The 15,426-nt window shown below is 40.0% G+C and overlaps 1 protein-coding gene across 1 annotated transcript; it reads left to right on the forward strand.

Annotated features, from left to right (window-relative positions):
• Positions 1-9,077: 9,077 nt before the first annotated feature.
• On the forward strand, positions 9,078-15,005 carry npas4a (neuronal PAS domain protein 4a). The gene is made up of 8 exons (XM_027135341.2): positions 9,078-9,677; positions 10,065-10,228; positions 10,356-10,458; positions 10,549-10,849; positions 10,956-11,065; positions 11,252-11,387; positions 11,491-13,241; positions 13,358-15,005. The coding sequence occupies exons 1-8, from the start codon at positions 9,503-9,505 to the stop codon at positions 13,384-13,386; spliced, it is 2,769 nt and encodes a 922-aa protein (XP_026991142.1). The 5' UTR covers positions 9,078-9,502; the 3' UTR covers positions 13,387-15,005.
• The last annotated feature ends 421 nt before the right edge of the window (positions 15,006-15,426 follow it).

A 15,426-nucleotide genomic window follows, 5' to 3' on the forward strand; every position in this document is an offset into this window, starting at 1 on the left:
TCAGCTTGAATTATATATTAATACAGTCACTAAAATCATATATATATCCAAAATTTTGAACATCACAATTACATGTTGTTCAACTTGAAATTGAGGCCACAAAAGTGGACAAGTAGACATGGCTCGCCGTGGTTGGTGTGGAAGACCTCAAGTGGCCTGCACAGTGTTCAGACCTCAAGCCCATCAAATACCTTTGGGATAAACATGGAATGCTGGATAAACTGCCCACCAGGCCTTCTCTGGAAGTTCAAACATCACATAACAGGAACGATCAATCAAAGAAACTAAATTATATTTAAAGAGCTCAGTATAAATTCTTGGTGGGATTAAAAATAATGGCAATACTGCAATCTATCTAAAATATTGGCGCAGCTATAGACACTTCCACTGGCTTGGCAAGCAATAGTTGCAGACAGGAATATTTACAACCTTTACCTTATGCAATGTTACCATGTTTATCACCAAGATAAATTGAAAAGAGGCCTGAAAATCTCTAAAAGTACAAACTATTTGCTCCGGCAGACACCCGTCACTGAGAATCCTCCCATATATGAAACACCTATGCTTTTTCTTCAGTTGTCGATGCTGATGACTCATTCTCTGCAAAGCCTTACATAATTATGGCAGAGATTTGGCGTTAGTCTGCCACTGGGGGGCAGTGTAGCACACGGAGTTTTGCATCGACCCAAAATAGAAACAAACCTGAAGTTAAGGAATCTCGCTGCTCGTTTCTCAGCCTCATTGACCAGAGCACCAACCTGATAATGGTGGACGTTTAAAGGCAGTCAATCAAGAAATGCCAGTAAATGTCTGTAACTGGTAACAGAAACTTACAAACATATTTTGTTTTATCTGGACAAAGAAATACATAAGCAGATGTAAAGTCATATGAAAGCCACACACACACACACACACACACACACACACACACACACACACACACACACACACACACACACACACACACACACACACACACAACCACAAACACACACATATGCACACACAAACACACACATAAGCACAAACACAAACACACACAGACACACAACCACAAACACACATAAAAACACACATACGCACACACACACACACACACACACACACACACACACACACACACACACACACACACACACACACACACACACACACACACACACACACACACACACATTTGTCTTAATTCCTAGATAGGACCTTTCATTGACATTAGCTAATTAATGCTAGGCTTCACATTACCTAGAACTTATACAAACCCTAGCCTTAATTTCAGTAAGCAAAAAGTAATTTCTGGCTTTGTTTGTTTGTTGTTTGTTAAAGTTGCAGTTGTTGAGAGGATCAGCCAAATATCAGCCCAATGAGTGCCTCTTAAAGGAGATCATGACAAATTAGGTGAAGTAGATAGAGTGGGTGGCTGGGTGGGGAGGATGTGTGGTGAGCTTGGGACATAGTCGTGCTGCTTCCTGTCGGATCTCCGGCAAACCACACACCCAACTGTGAGTACAGCGGCAGGAACGAGCCGTGCTGTACCCGCCCTGTGGGCACATGGAGAGGTGGGCAGGAGAAGCCGTGCCAATGAGCCCCCGCATGCGGAGGAGGTTGCAAGCAACAAATTGTGTATACACTCAGTTTAAAGGCATGCTTAAATGTGTATGGAATTTTGTGTGAAAGAGAGAAAGAGAGATAAAATATGTATCAGGTAGGATTTCTCCTTTGGATTAATCTTCCCTTAAGCTCTCTCTCTCTCTCTCTCTCTCTCTCTCTCTCTCTCTCTCTCTCTCTCTCTCTCTCTCTCTCTCTCTCTCTCCGTGTGTGTGTGTGTGTGTGTGTGTGTGTGTGTGTGTGTATTGATGGGTAAAGCAGGACACATTAGAATTCTTAAACTGGTGAACATCAACAACACACACCCCAAGTAGGAAATATTTTTGATGGATATATCTCTGTTTATCTTTCTACACATCTTGTATGGTTATGAACATAATGAACAAAACAGATGGTAGACTATACAAATTACATCTATATAGCTTGCCATTGCCAAGGTGTATCATGGAAGAAGGGAGTCAAACATTTCACATTATGGGTGTAGCAGCATAACTGCAGGAAATTAAAATTTACTTATCCTACACCATGTGCATGCAGTTCATATACCAGATAATTTGATGATGCAATATTTTACTTAAAATATTAAGTAAATTATGCCCAACCCCATTCACCTTTCAGAAGTGATATACCATATACTATGTACACATTCAGACATCATCAGATGTCAAGTGCTGCTGTGGATGGATGGTGGAGAAAACCCAATATTATTAATATAACTGTATTAGCTATGGAAGTTAAAAAACATTTCTCATTCACCAGGGCTTTGTCTGAACAGCCTCCTACATAGTGAGAGGTAAGAGGGGAAAAAACTGCTTATCTGATTACTCACTGCATGTAACGAAAAACTCAAAAACACAGCTACTCACAAGCAGCTACCAAAACCCCAGCTAGAACCTCAGCAGTTACCCACAATGAAGAACAGAAATTGGGACCATGTTTTTCAACCTGGACTCTAAGATGACATATATAGACTGGGAAAACTTTCAAATATGCCACAAAATTAAGAGAAAATAAAACTATTGTATATCTGAATTTAATGCACAAAGATCAGCCCTTCCTTCAGCTTTATTACTGTAACAACTATAATAAAGAAAAAAAAAGAACACCACTAAGGAGCTTATATAATAGCCTCAGTTAAAGTAACAACCCCTGTCAATCTAATAGTATCAGCAATATCTTCTAGTTGGTCATGGCATTTTGCCCTCTTCATTCAGGTAAACAAGGACCAAAACATAAGCAGCATTAATTACAGGACCTGAAACCAGAGATACAAGGATTATAAATATTTTTTAGACATGTCTCCATATTAGAGGAAAGTAATTCAGTACAATCAATTAAGCAAACAGGAAAGACATTGGCTTATAGACCCCAGATTTACTCTATCAAATATGTAATGTCCAGGTTAATTGAAAGAAAAAGCTCACGAAGGATCAAATATAGATACATGATTATTCTATGACTCGATACCAAGGAAGAAACCACGTGTTCAAGTGGACTACAGAACATCAGAGTGTTTGGCCCAATAATTAATCTAATTAGATCTGGATCTTTATTATTACTGAGCAATCAGAAGGCCAGAAAGAGACACTCCTGAAGGGGCAGAACAGGGGGAGACGTGTTGGTCACCCTTAATTGAGCTATTTACTGAAGGGAATTACATTGACCTCTGACTATTGCAGGGATGTCCTGATTAGGGTTCTGTCTAAATTACAATGACATTGACAGCAAGAATCATCTACCTCATGTGCCACTGATTGTATTTAGATGAATCAAACAACCAAGCTTGTTTTGTGTGGAAAAAAAGCCTCAGGGATTCATTTTCTGATATTTTAAAGAAAGAATGGAGATACAAAACATGATTTTGGCTTTTTTTTTGTTAATATACAGCAAACTGTGATATGCAAAATGGTGTAGTGTTCCATGCTGCTTAGTCAGTAAATATTTGCTGCCCAACCTCCCCTAATGTTTTAATGCCTATATTAACTTTTATGTCCCTTTTAAACCTTCTATAACCTGACTCTTACAATTACAGTAGATACATGTATATGCTTAATTAATATCCTTCCTTGTACTGTATGTGTGGTTACCATGATATGGCTATGTGGTGCTACAAAGGAGTAGACAAGCAAGCAGAAAGACTACCATTTGAAGAGAAATACCTGAAACAGAGGAAACAAAGAACAGAGAATGCTACACAATGCAGGAACAATGCAGTCTGTAATAGATTCTAGCATCAATAAAATGGACACTTTCATAGCTCTAATGCAATTTGACAAAATGATCTGCAGATTCATTCAAAGGCGGAGTGTCCTCTATTCACAAAATAAACACTATAGTGCACTAGGCCAACAGACTTATTTCTATAAACAGCAGGGCATATATCGTCTTATATTATATAGTTGGGATATGGTTGAAAACTGCTTACATACAGGAATACATAAAAAAGAAAGAAATGGTTAATAATAATGAATGACAACTTGTAGGTTTCAGTGATATCTGAGCAAGTGAGATTATGCTCACTCACCAGGACAAAATGGTGTCATTACTTGCCACAAGCACAATCCTCTCTTTTAAGATAACTAAGCCATTTTCAATGTTTTCTGCAAATACTTAATGACGCTATCCTTTTGGAGATGACAGAATGTCCTGATGGTGATTCAGTGAGTAATGTGTCAGGAAATCTCTCAGTGGATGCATCTGTGTTTGAACATAAGGTGTCAAAGAAGCATTCATTCAGCTGCCAAGCTCAATTCTGAGTCGACTATATTGTCACAGCACTTGTAAGCGTTCTGCTGGCATCATCCATCTCTGAAAACACCCACCAAGACCAAGCCAACTAATACAGTAAACTCTTGCTTTCGTTCATTTGGTGTGATACCTTAATTTCCTACTACATATTTCTTCCTCATTATCTCTCTTTATCTGTAGCACTTCATTTTCTGCAGTCTATTATAAACTCACAGAATTTCTTTGCATTGGACGAGTCAGTGAGGTAGATAAATTGTCAGTTAAATAATAACTGATGGTATTTGGTGGTCTTTCTTAGACACTCTTCATTTTCCACTTTTTCTAAATAATTACAATGGATTTTTCATCAGTTTTCTTTAAAAACTGTAGTAGGTGAAATTTTATACACCAAAAACTGATTTGTAAATGTCACTGCTGTGAAACTTTAGCTTTCAAGGAGGAGGAGTCTGGGGGAAATTGAGCAAGATAAAAGAAATAATCAAGAACCAGCCTGGAGCTAAAACAAGCTCTGAAGTGTTTATTTGTTCCCTTGATCTCTGGTTAAATCTTGTCACTGCCCATAGTCTACCCTTCTCTAATAGTTAGGTAACCTTGATCTTAAAGGTGAAAATAAAGAAACAAAATACATGCACAGTGTAATTAAATTCTTTAATTCCAGTTTAAAAGGAACATAAATTATAGAAAAATGCATTTGTCATGTATAAAGCTACAAATGGTAATTGATTAAAGTCACAAACTATGTAGAATTAAATTAGCTGGGAGAAAAAAAAAGTGACAGACTGGGAGGGGAAAAAAGCTTCTGCTAGCATGTCTGTTGTGATGTCATATCTACATCACATCACCATGGCAACCTTGCATCAGCACCAACTTACTGAAAAGGAGAAAAGAGAGAGAAAGAGAGAGTGCTGGCTGAGTGCTGGCATGCATTGGTGCAATTTGGAGTCCAGTTAAATAAAAAAAATATATATAAAATGGTATATGAAAGCTTGATTATTAGTGAGAGAGACTGGTCAGCTATAGATTTTCATTAGCATCCCAAAATGAGACCAAACGTACAACATGCTTAAATATTATCATGACATTTATCAATGAAAAAGCATTGAGTCATGAATGGGAACTCTACATTAAGAACACGCCAGACCCCTAATTTATAACAATCTTCTGTGAGTTGTATGGATAGAATGAAAGCCTTAGGGATAGAAGACAAACCTAGAGAATGAGGGAGTGAGAGAATGACTCCAGAATTAAAAGTCCAGCTATTCCTACTGTTCTGTGCCTCAGTTTCTAAAAATAGACTGCACATTGAAAAAAATGAAGAAGAATCCAATTGGCTGAGCCAAAGTTGTGATGTGGGCATTTGCTCACTTAAATTAGGTATTGTGAACCTGGCAGTACATGTACCTAGATAATGCAGAATAAATTTAAATGCCATAAACATACTGAAGTATTGAGCACATTTTCTGAAATACATACAAATTAATCAATCAACCCTTACTCTTGTGGTAACTGCAAACACACTGGTCTAACACAAGACTATACATCAACATCACACTGATTGATCGGTCTATCAATCTAACCATCTATCTGTCTATTTCTACATGTGTCCATTCATAATGTTCTGATTCTTCAGTGCTACCATTCAATGTCAACCCTGGCTTTACCTTTGCGATGCATTATCTCTCTCTTTTATAGACCCTCTCTTCTGTCCTCTTCTCTCACTCCAGCTTCAGAGGGAGTGGGAGGTGTTGCTAGGCGACAGATTAGCTCTTTTCTTTCAAGAAGCATAGTGAAGACCTTGATTCTCTCTTGGTAAAAATAAACACCAGCCAGGAGAAAGAAGCTTGAGATGGAGGACAAGCATCCTTCAATAGCAGAAGAGGTTGCTAACATTTTTTCTCCGTCAATCATTTTGCAGTTCTCTCTCAATTTTAAATATACTTTCAGTCTCTGAGTGGGGCAGTACATGTCAATCTTGTAATTCCTTATTATGCATCATTAATATTGTTATTATTGGTCCTTTCTTTGTGTGTACTTGTATTTTCACTCTTTTTAGAAGCACTTTGGCCATATTATCAGCTAAATTACTAATCAAAAGTCAGAAACATATCAATCAAACTGTAAATATTTGTGGATTAACATTGAAGTATGTGCAATATCAAGGTCTTTCCGAATTTACTTTGCAGTTTGGAAGAGAACTCCACAGACACAGAAGAACATGAACAATGTAGACAAAAGCATCTACTTATTAACAGTTATAAATAATCAGAATTGTTATGATATAAGAAGCAAAATATTTAGCAAATTGTGCTCATTTATTTATTTCCCATATTTTTAAAAACGTATGGGAAGATTTCCAATTGTGCAACATAATCAATGACTAAGCATAATCTTTAGCCAGAAAAAAATTAGATCCAAAAATATTCTATGCACTTCCTGTCTACAGGGATGTTCCAGTTATAAAGCAGAGTTATCATATTACACTAGACTGCCTGGTGTATCTAGTCCATGCTTCTTCATACATTCATTTCCTTCTTTCACAATATACATAAGCCTTTTGCTCTGCATTTCCTGTTGTGCTCCATTTCCTGATCTCCCACAAGGCTCACCTGGATGACTATGACAATGATGGCTATTATCACGAGAATCATAACCAAACTAGTGCTGATCCACTGCTGCATGCTTGAATGTAGAATATCAACATTTACATTCCCCAAATAAATAAATAAATAAATAAATAAATAAATAAATAAATAAATAAATAAATAAATAAATAAAAGAAAATCCCAACAACTTTGTCTTTTTATTTTGCAGTTGCCTATAGCTTAGATTAAACTGTTTATTTAAAAAAAAAAAATAGAAACCTGGTGAGATCATTCATGGACATCACTCATTTTACTTGAGCTACAATGTTTAGAAAATTGTCTAAAAACCTAAAACGTGCCATGTAACAGAGTCTATTTATCTACACCGCATAAAGGCATCCAATTGTTCTCTATGGAATACTACATACTATGCAATGTCACAGTTTGTGTAATGAGTGCATGAATTGGAATACCACATACCCCTCCTTTTGCTAAGAATTCCATCTGTGATTAAAATGGTTGTACTTATTTTTATATGCACTTGATTAAGCTATTCAGTGTTGCGTTTAAGTTCTCTAATCAGCACCCCGCATTATAACTGACTATTCGATCAAGACTTCACGCAATTGCCACGTTCTCATTTGTATTTTTTTTTCAACAAATCAAAAACCTCGTGTCTATAAATAACAAAAGCCTTTTTGCACAGAGCCCAGAGAAATGTGTCACTCACCGCTGTATGGTTATTTTAGGTAGAGCGACACACTCCTAATGCAACAAGTCTGAAACACAGCGCTGTAACTTGGACATCTATCTATCTATCTATCTATCTATCTATCTATCTATCTATCTATCTATCTATCTATCTATCTATCTATCTATCTATCTATCTATCTATCTATCTATCTATCTATCTATCGAATGAGTGTCAAAGCCATGAATATTGAACTAAAGTGATTAACAATTTTGCCACGCACTACTCTCTTGGGCAAAACGCGAGGTGGCCCTGAAAGCAGCTTCACCGCGGAAAAGACAACTGAGTCACTTGGAGTTGCTAAATATAGATCCCTAAAAAGGTGCCTGTTGCTCAAAGTGAGATTTATTCAAATGCAATGGCAGGATCATTGTTTTCGCCCTTTACAGAACTCACATACTGGTGACTCACATACTAGCTAGTCAGGTATTCTGGGCAGCGACTGTTATGAATGGAAGAGATAAGAAAAAACACATTGAAAGGACACACCTGAAGAGTCTGCATGCTCATAAATAAACTATCGATGGATAAAATGATAATGGTTTAATGAGTTTTTGGAGTTCTATAGGTCAAGTAATAAGCGTGACGGTCCGAACTCGGTCAAAGCCAAAATCAGCATACTTAATCTACACTTTGAATGCTTAGGTTGTTAGGTGAATCATGTTTTGCGCTTGGTCTATTAGCCATTTGCGTTGTCATATTTGGACTGATTTATTGGCTGTTTGCCGCAGCGTCGCTTTGCGTGCACAGTCTAGATAGACAGAGCTCAATGCAACTGCATTTCTGTCAGTATCACACTAGTTTTGCTATATAAGGGTAGAAAGCAAGAATGTATATAATACAAACAGTGTCAGTTTCAGTCACATCACATGATTAATTAAGCATAGTTTAATTCTCAAAAAATCACCCATTAATTCTCCACTTTCCTTAACATTACAATGAGCTGTAACAAGGGAGAAGCGGATTTCTTAAAGTAAATATACGACGGGAAACAACAAACAACACGTTATGCTAGGTATACGTGAGCCTCATGTCTTCGAACATCTATGTGAGCATGCAAAGATGACAAATAGCATAAGATCAGATTAATATTTGGCATCATAACCGAACTTTATAGTTAGTTATAGTAACAGAGATACGTGAGAAATTATTCGTTGCAGTTCATTTAGAAAACCCCCCTTCGTCTCCTCCCTCCTCCCTTCACACAGGAGCCCGGTGACTTCGACTACGTTTTACACTCTGACTCCACCCACCTCTCGGTTTTGTCCAAATCAGGCTTTTTGCGTCGCCGGGGCTCCCGATTTCAAGCCTACGTCATCATCAGGGAGAGGGGATGCTGACGTCGGAGCGGAGTCAGAGTCAAGAGTAGAAGAGTTGGGAGGGGTGAGAGGAGAGAGTTTCAGCCTTGTGAGCATTGATATGAGGCACATCAAATCACCTAAAGCAACCCCCCTTCCCGTTTCTCCTTCTTACGTCGATGTTGGCGCGTTGGGAGCCCCCCTACACCAGCCTATATAAGTACCCGACAATCATAGTAACTCCACCAGATTTACGGGCTCCCGATATCTGGGCGAGATACGGCTTTTTCAGCAGCCAAACCAAACAAGACTCCGAACCGGAGGAAGTATCCAGCCAGCCTCCGGTCCGCAGGCGCTTTGGCGGAACCGAAGAGGAAAAGCCGGACATGTGAGCATACCAAGACAGAGTTAGACTGACCGCATTCAGGGAAAGACAGTCGGGGCTTTCCTCCAGTCACGCTACAATTAAAAATACATTGCCAGATAACAGTTTAGTTTCCCCTCGAACATCGATCACGATGTACCGTTCCACTAAAGGAGCCTCAAAAGCTCGGAGAGACCAAATAAACACAGAGATAAGGAACCTGAGGGACTTGTTGCCTATCTCCGATGCGGACAAGGCACGGCTCTCCTATCTACACATCATGTCCCTTGCGTGCATATACACGAGAAAATCTGTCTTCTTCTGCCAAGGTAAATTATGTTTTATCATCTAATATATGGTACATCATTTTGATATTTTTAAGTGAACTATTGTTAGCGTCTGTAAAGAATTCGATTAGAGGCCGATTTTGAGCTGTAATATGTTTGCCTATGCGCAATATGTGAGTTATTGCAACAAGTGGATCTTATTGAACAGATTGTCATTGATGACCTGGAATATATATTCCAAAATATCGCACACTGTTTAAAGAAAAAAAAAATGCGAATCTATCAAGAGAACCATGTGTTCTAGAGGTTGCGAGACGCTATCCGTGGTGCTAAATCAGGGTTGCTGTCCATGGTACTAAAGAACGGGGACTGTGCTTATGTCTGGAGACTATATGAATAATTCACGAATTCTCTGTACGTTTCTTGCAGAGGCAGCTGCAACAGGCAGTGCTGAGGAAAGTGCAGAATTCCTCTCATTTCATGAGCTTTCTGAGCTAGTGCAATCAATGCCAGGTTTTCTGCTGCTACTGACTGCAGAAGGAAAGCTACTTTACCTGACAGACAGTGTCTCTGAGCACCTTGGACACTCAATGGTGAGTCTGAATATATACATTTTATTAATACAGTATCTCTAATTTCTATTATACAATTTATCTGTTAAAGTATGAGGTGTTGTGTGAGTACAATTTTCCTTATGGTACCTTCTGAATACATTTTCAGGTAGATTTGGTTGCCCAAGGGGACAGTGTGTATGATATAATAGACCCTACAGATCATGCTATTATGAGAAGTAACCTGGTGCCTCCAACTTCCACTGATACTGGTAAGGCACATTTCTCAATGTCTATGTGTGTAGTGTCATGCATGTATGCAGGAAAATAGAATGTTAATTGTCCCCATCTTTATGATTTAGATCGATTGTTCCGCTGCCGTTTCAACACCTCCAAGTCAGTGCGAAGACAGAGTGCTGGCAATAAGCTTGTTTTAATTCGAGCTTGCTGCTTGCAACCAGGTTCTGACCAGTCCCTGCCAGGATCCTACTGGACTTCCAATCCGGTATGGGTGTGCTTTTGTGCACCTCTGGAACCCCACCCACCCCGACCCAGCACCTCCACTGAACAACCTTTGACTCCATCATTGGAGAGCAGTTTCCTCCTGGCGTGTTTTCGCTCACAGCACAGTCGTGACATGAGACTGCAGGATGCACATGATAGGTAAATTCAGATTCCCTCTAAATAAGCAATTATTATTGGTATAATTTAACTAGAATATACTAAATATATTATAGATTTTCACTAGTACTGTCTTTATTCTTCACAGTGTCAGTGTTTATCTGGGTATGGATGTGGAGACTCTACGTTCTCGTTCCTGGTACAGTCTACTCCATCCACAGGACCTTACACATGCTTCAGCTCAGCATCGCAGCCTGTGTGAGTGTCAGATTGTGTTGTTTTATCTCATGGTTGGGAAAGCCTTTAAATTATAAGAAACTATCCATAGTACATAATTGTAGTAGAGAAGCACTTCCAAACACCCACAGAGAAGATGCATGACTCAAAATCTCATACTGGGTGGAATGTTTTGACTCATCTATTTCCTCTTTTCTTTCCACACAGTGAGAGAAGGAGGAGAAGGTAGAGCTGAAATGGTGGTTCGTGTGGAGGCAGGGGATTTTTCATGGGTCTGGCTTTACATGGTCCTGCAGCTGGAGACTGGAGAGAACCCTATCAGCAGCAACAATTATGTCATAAGGTAAAGCTCAAGCCTCATACATCTAATAGTAGACAAAGTGAGAACATCTACTAAAATTCACTGTGAATATCATTAACACGCTACTTTATTTTCTATGCTCTAGTGAATCAGAGGCCTGGGCAGTGAGGCAACAACTGAGCTCTGAAGAGACCCAGCTCTCTGTGGTGCTGAGCACCAGCACCTCCCAACAAGACACCCTCAGCTTGCAGAGTCCTGAAACTCTATCCAGTCCTGATCAAGTGTTCACACCTGGGAGCAGTGGTCTGTCGGGTCAATCATTCGACTTCAGCATGGCAGTGTGCAGCACAGGCTCTACAGAGGAGCAAGGTGCAAGTTCTTCTATTGAACCGATGCCACTGGAAAGTGATCCACGCTCTAGCCTTTCCTCTTTGGAGGAAGAAACCTTGTTCCAGCAGCCACACAGTGAATCAATGGACAGGCCTTCAGCTGCTTCATCACCTGAAACAGTTGCCACTGTGTCAGATTTGGACTTTCTCACTCAGAACATTCTCCTGCCTCCTGCATTTCAAGTAGATCCTCCAATACCTGTTCTACCCCTTCCTTTACCCCCTGTGCCTACCTCCCAGGCCCAGCAGACTAAGGAGTTTGTGTGTACCCCTCCATATACACCACAACTAGGGAGCAGCAGCTTTCCCTTTGGAGAACCCCTATTCAGTTTTGATCCCACTGGTGCCACCACACCTCCACCACTTCCACCAACTGCAACAGTCACAACTACAGTAGCACCCACTCTTTCTCCATCTGCTCCCTCAAACCCTCAGGGTAGTCCTGCTCCTCCAACCACACTTTCCACCATGGTGCCACTCACCCTGCCAGCTTTGTCTACAGAAATTCTCTTTCCTTCAGAGCCATGCAGTGGCTCACTCTATGAGAAGCTTCCTCCAACCCCAGACAGTCCAGGTGATGGGGACTGCACTGTTATGAGTTTGCCTGAAGTTCGCGGCCCACTGTATGTTGATGTCCCCTATGGGCCACTTCCCTACCCACCTGAAGGCCTGCTCACACCTGAAACCTCCCCTGGAAAACAGCCAAGCCTGTCTTTCTTCTCAATTGATCAGGAGAGGGAAAAAGAAAGAACTGAGATCTCACTTTTAGCCCATCACATAAGCACACTAGCTGAGGGCTTCTACCTGGATCCTCTTTTCTCTAAGCTGTTACCCTCTCCTATCTCTCCTCGGGCTTTATCTCCCTCGTTTGACTCAGAAGGACCTGAGACCATCTCTATGCTGGGTGAATTCTACCCTGTCAAATCCTGGAGAGGTCTAGACCTGCCCATCTTCCCAGATGATGACTCTCTGTTTGAAGAGAGTGTCTTAGAGACCATCTTCCAAGATCTCTCCTCACCATCAAACTCTTCCTCTCCCTCCAGTCCTCCCTCCTCACCACCAACTCCTGAGTGCTGGCATCCACCCCTGCACTTTGACAGGGTCTCTGCTATGAGTGCCGGCCACTTCTGTAGCGTCCAATCGGCGCACTCTAACCATGCGACCGGGTGCGGGGCCACACTGTCACCAGTCAACAAGGGTGACAAAGTGGATAGGAAGGCGGCAGGTGAAGTTGCCATGGAGACAGAGTGTGTGTCATCACCACTGTCAACCAGTATCCCGGCATCTCCACCACTACAGCTGACAGTGTCACCTGTCACGCCAGTGCCTGTCGACTCACCTGTCAGCCCCGCATCGCCTGGTCTGCCCTGCGCCCAGTCCCTCCTCGAGGAGCTGGCCGCCTTGGAACCCATGTTTGGGGCAGGTGCCTCGATCGCCCCTGGCCTGGGGCAACAACCTGAGTTGTATCAACTCCAAAGTCACCTGCCACAACAGTGCTTCCACAAAGGTAAGAGTTAATTTTCTGTTAACAATTTTCTGTAACTCAATACCTACAGTAATAGAATGAGACTGAATAAAGTATTTAATAACCTGTTTTAACTCTTCTTCCTCATTATTTTTCAGATGAGAGTGGAAGTGATCCTCCGTTCTAAAATAAGTCTGTGACTTACTTCATTAAGTATGGCATATTGTCATATTTCATGGAGCTACTTTTACTAAAAAGTGAAGATTATTTAATTGTATAATTATATACATAATGTATATAAGGATAAAAAGACTTCCTCATATTGCTCATATGAGAAAAGAAGAGTCAGTCATATTTTGTTCATGTATTTCTCCATGAATTTATATGTCAGGAATGGTGCACCATCTCAGCAATGATGCAATACACTAGCTGTGTTGACCAAGTTGTGAAAGCACTTGGAGGTCAGTTTTTGTCTCTGCTTTACTGTAACATGAGCTTTTATCAGAGATTAAGATCTCTTACTTTGCAAGCTCGGCTCAACATACAGACTTGCATTTGTATTCACTCGTAGTGAAAATACTCTGAAGTTGTGAACTCTGAAGATGTGAACATAAAATCTTACTTTCATATCTCAGATACAAAAAAAAAAAAAAACAATCAGTATAAAGCTCAACACTTATAAGGTCAGTGTCACAAACACAAAGCCCAATGTACAGAAAATGTACCTAGCCATTTAATATCATAAATAGCAATTTATATAGAAATATTTAATATTTATATTTATATTTAATATTTCAGTATTAAGATTAGGATTTCTTCAATGCTAATTGCACTACTAAATAAGAACTCCAGGCAACACTGAGCTTTGGGTTTGTGGTTGCTATGTACTTTTTATAAATCTGTGTATCAATGTGGTGTACAAATGTTTCTGTAAACATATATAAGCCAGTGTGCAAGAGAGGTCAAGTTTCCAGCACTCTTTAATCAGTTCATTGGACACCCTTTGGAGAAAGAGCCGATAGAAGCTGACATTGAGAACAACAGAAGATGACTGCATTCCACTGGACCGATGCTTTGGCAATTGTTAAATGGCTCCATAGTCAGCTATGTTCATGGGCAGACACAAATTCACTGGACTTTTGCAGCATCAATATTTGTAATGCTTGCAATCTGTTGTTGCTCGTGTATGCTTTGCACAACCAAGACTCGCTCTACTTAGTGAGGCAGCATATTTATACAGTGAATATTACATTATCATTGTAACTTTACTGTGTGCGGTGTAGACTGGTAAACATGACCGCATGAATGACCAATTCTTCTTTTTTGAGAGGTGTTAAAAAAACTAACAAAAACAATGTGAACATTTGTTTTAAAAATTGACTGGACAATAGGGTGGGGTTACTATTTCTATTCAGTTAATAGTCGACTTGGGATGAGAATGGTTCAATTCCCATGGTGTCGACATGCTAACGTAGAGTTGTCTACGGTCAAGTAAAGGATTGATTCCTACGTTCTACCTATTTACATGCTAAGTTAAAAAAATGATTATACCGTATGTGTGCTGTTATACAGAATGAATGTTTGGTGTACATGCCTCTAGACAGGCATGTGCTGAGGTTTTAAGTACGGTAATAGGATGTATACATTTGTAAATTTGTACAAACAACAGATCTGTACATAACCAGAAACCTTTGTATTGTATATTAGGAAAAGATACTTGACATATGCTATATATGAAGAATGGACATTGTGGATCAGTGTTCTTTATGTGTCGCTGATAAGTGTATTTGGCTGTCAAAATCAAATGCATTTATATTAAAGTGCACTTAAATCTACCCATGTCTTCTGTGACATTGTCTTTAGTGTTTGCAACTTTGAGCTTTTCATTTTAAGCCTCTTCTCTTTGCTTGCTCACAATCATCTGCCCATCACTCCCATTCTCTCTACCATTCCATAGCATCCCCTCCCTTGCAGTACACTCTCTTTCTTCCTTACTCTGGAGCATGGACTGCTCAGCAACAGCACTGACGCACACTCATGATGAGACACTATCTGACTCAATGTGACGCACACACTTGACACAGAGGCTCTCGCACATAGAGAGCCACTTCCCACTTTGACGCAGACATGCTCTGAATGGTTCACAAAATCCCTCCCCTCTCCTACTTCCCTGGCAGTATACAACGTACCTGCTATGCATACGTCACACAACAGTCCTGTAAGATTC

Source organism: Tachysurus fulvidraco, chromosome 17, assembly GCF_022655615.1.
Source record: "Tachysurus fulvidraco isolate hzauxx_2018 chromosome 17, HZAU_PFXX_2.0, whole genome shotgun sequence".
NCBI lineage: Eukaryota > Metazoa > Chordata > Actinopteri > Siluriformes > Bagridae > Tachysurus > Tachysurus fulvidraco.

Excerpts from the sequence above, each read along its gene's own strand:
- npas4a (XM_027135341.2), top strand. The coding sequence starts at position 9,503 with ATGTACCGTTCCACTAAAGGAGCCTCAAAAGCTCGGAGAGACCAAATA. Across the intron at positions 11,066-11,251 it reads AGCTCAGCATCGCAGCCTGT|TGAGAGAAGGAGGAGAAGGT; the intron begins GTGAGTGTCAGA and ends CTTTCCACACAG. Across the intron at positions 11,388-11,490 it reads AGCAACAATTATGTCATAAG|TGAATCAGAGGCCTGGGCAG; the intron begins GTAAAGCTCAAG and ends TCTATGCTCTAG.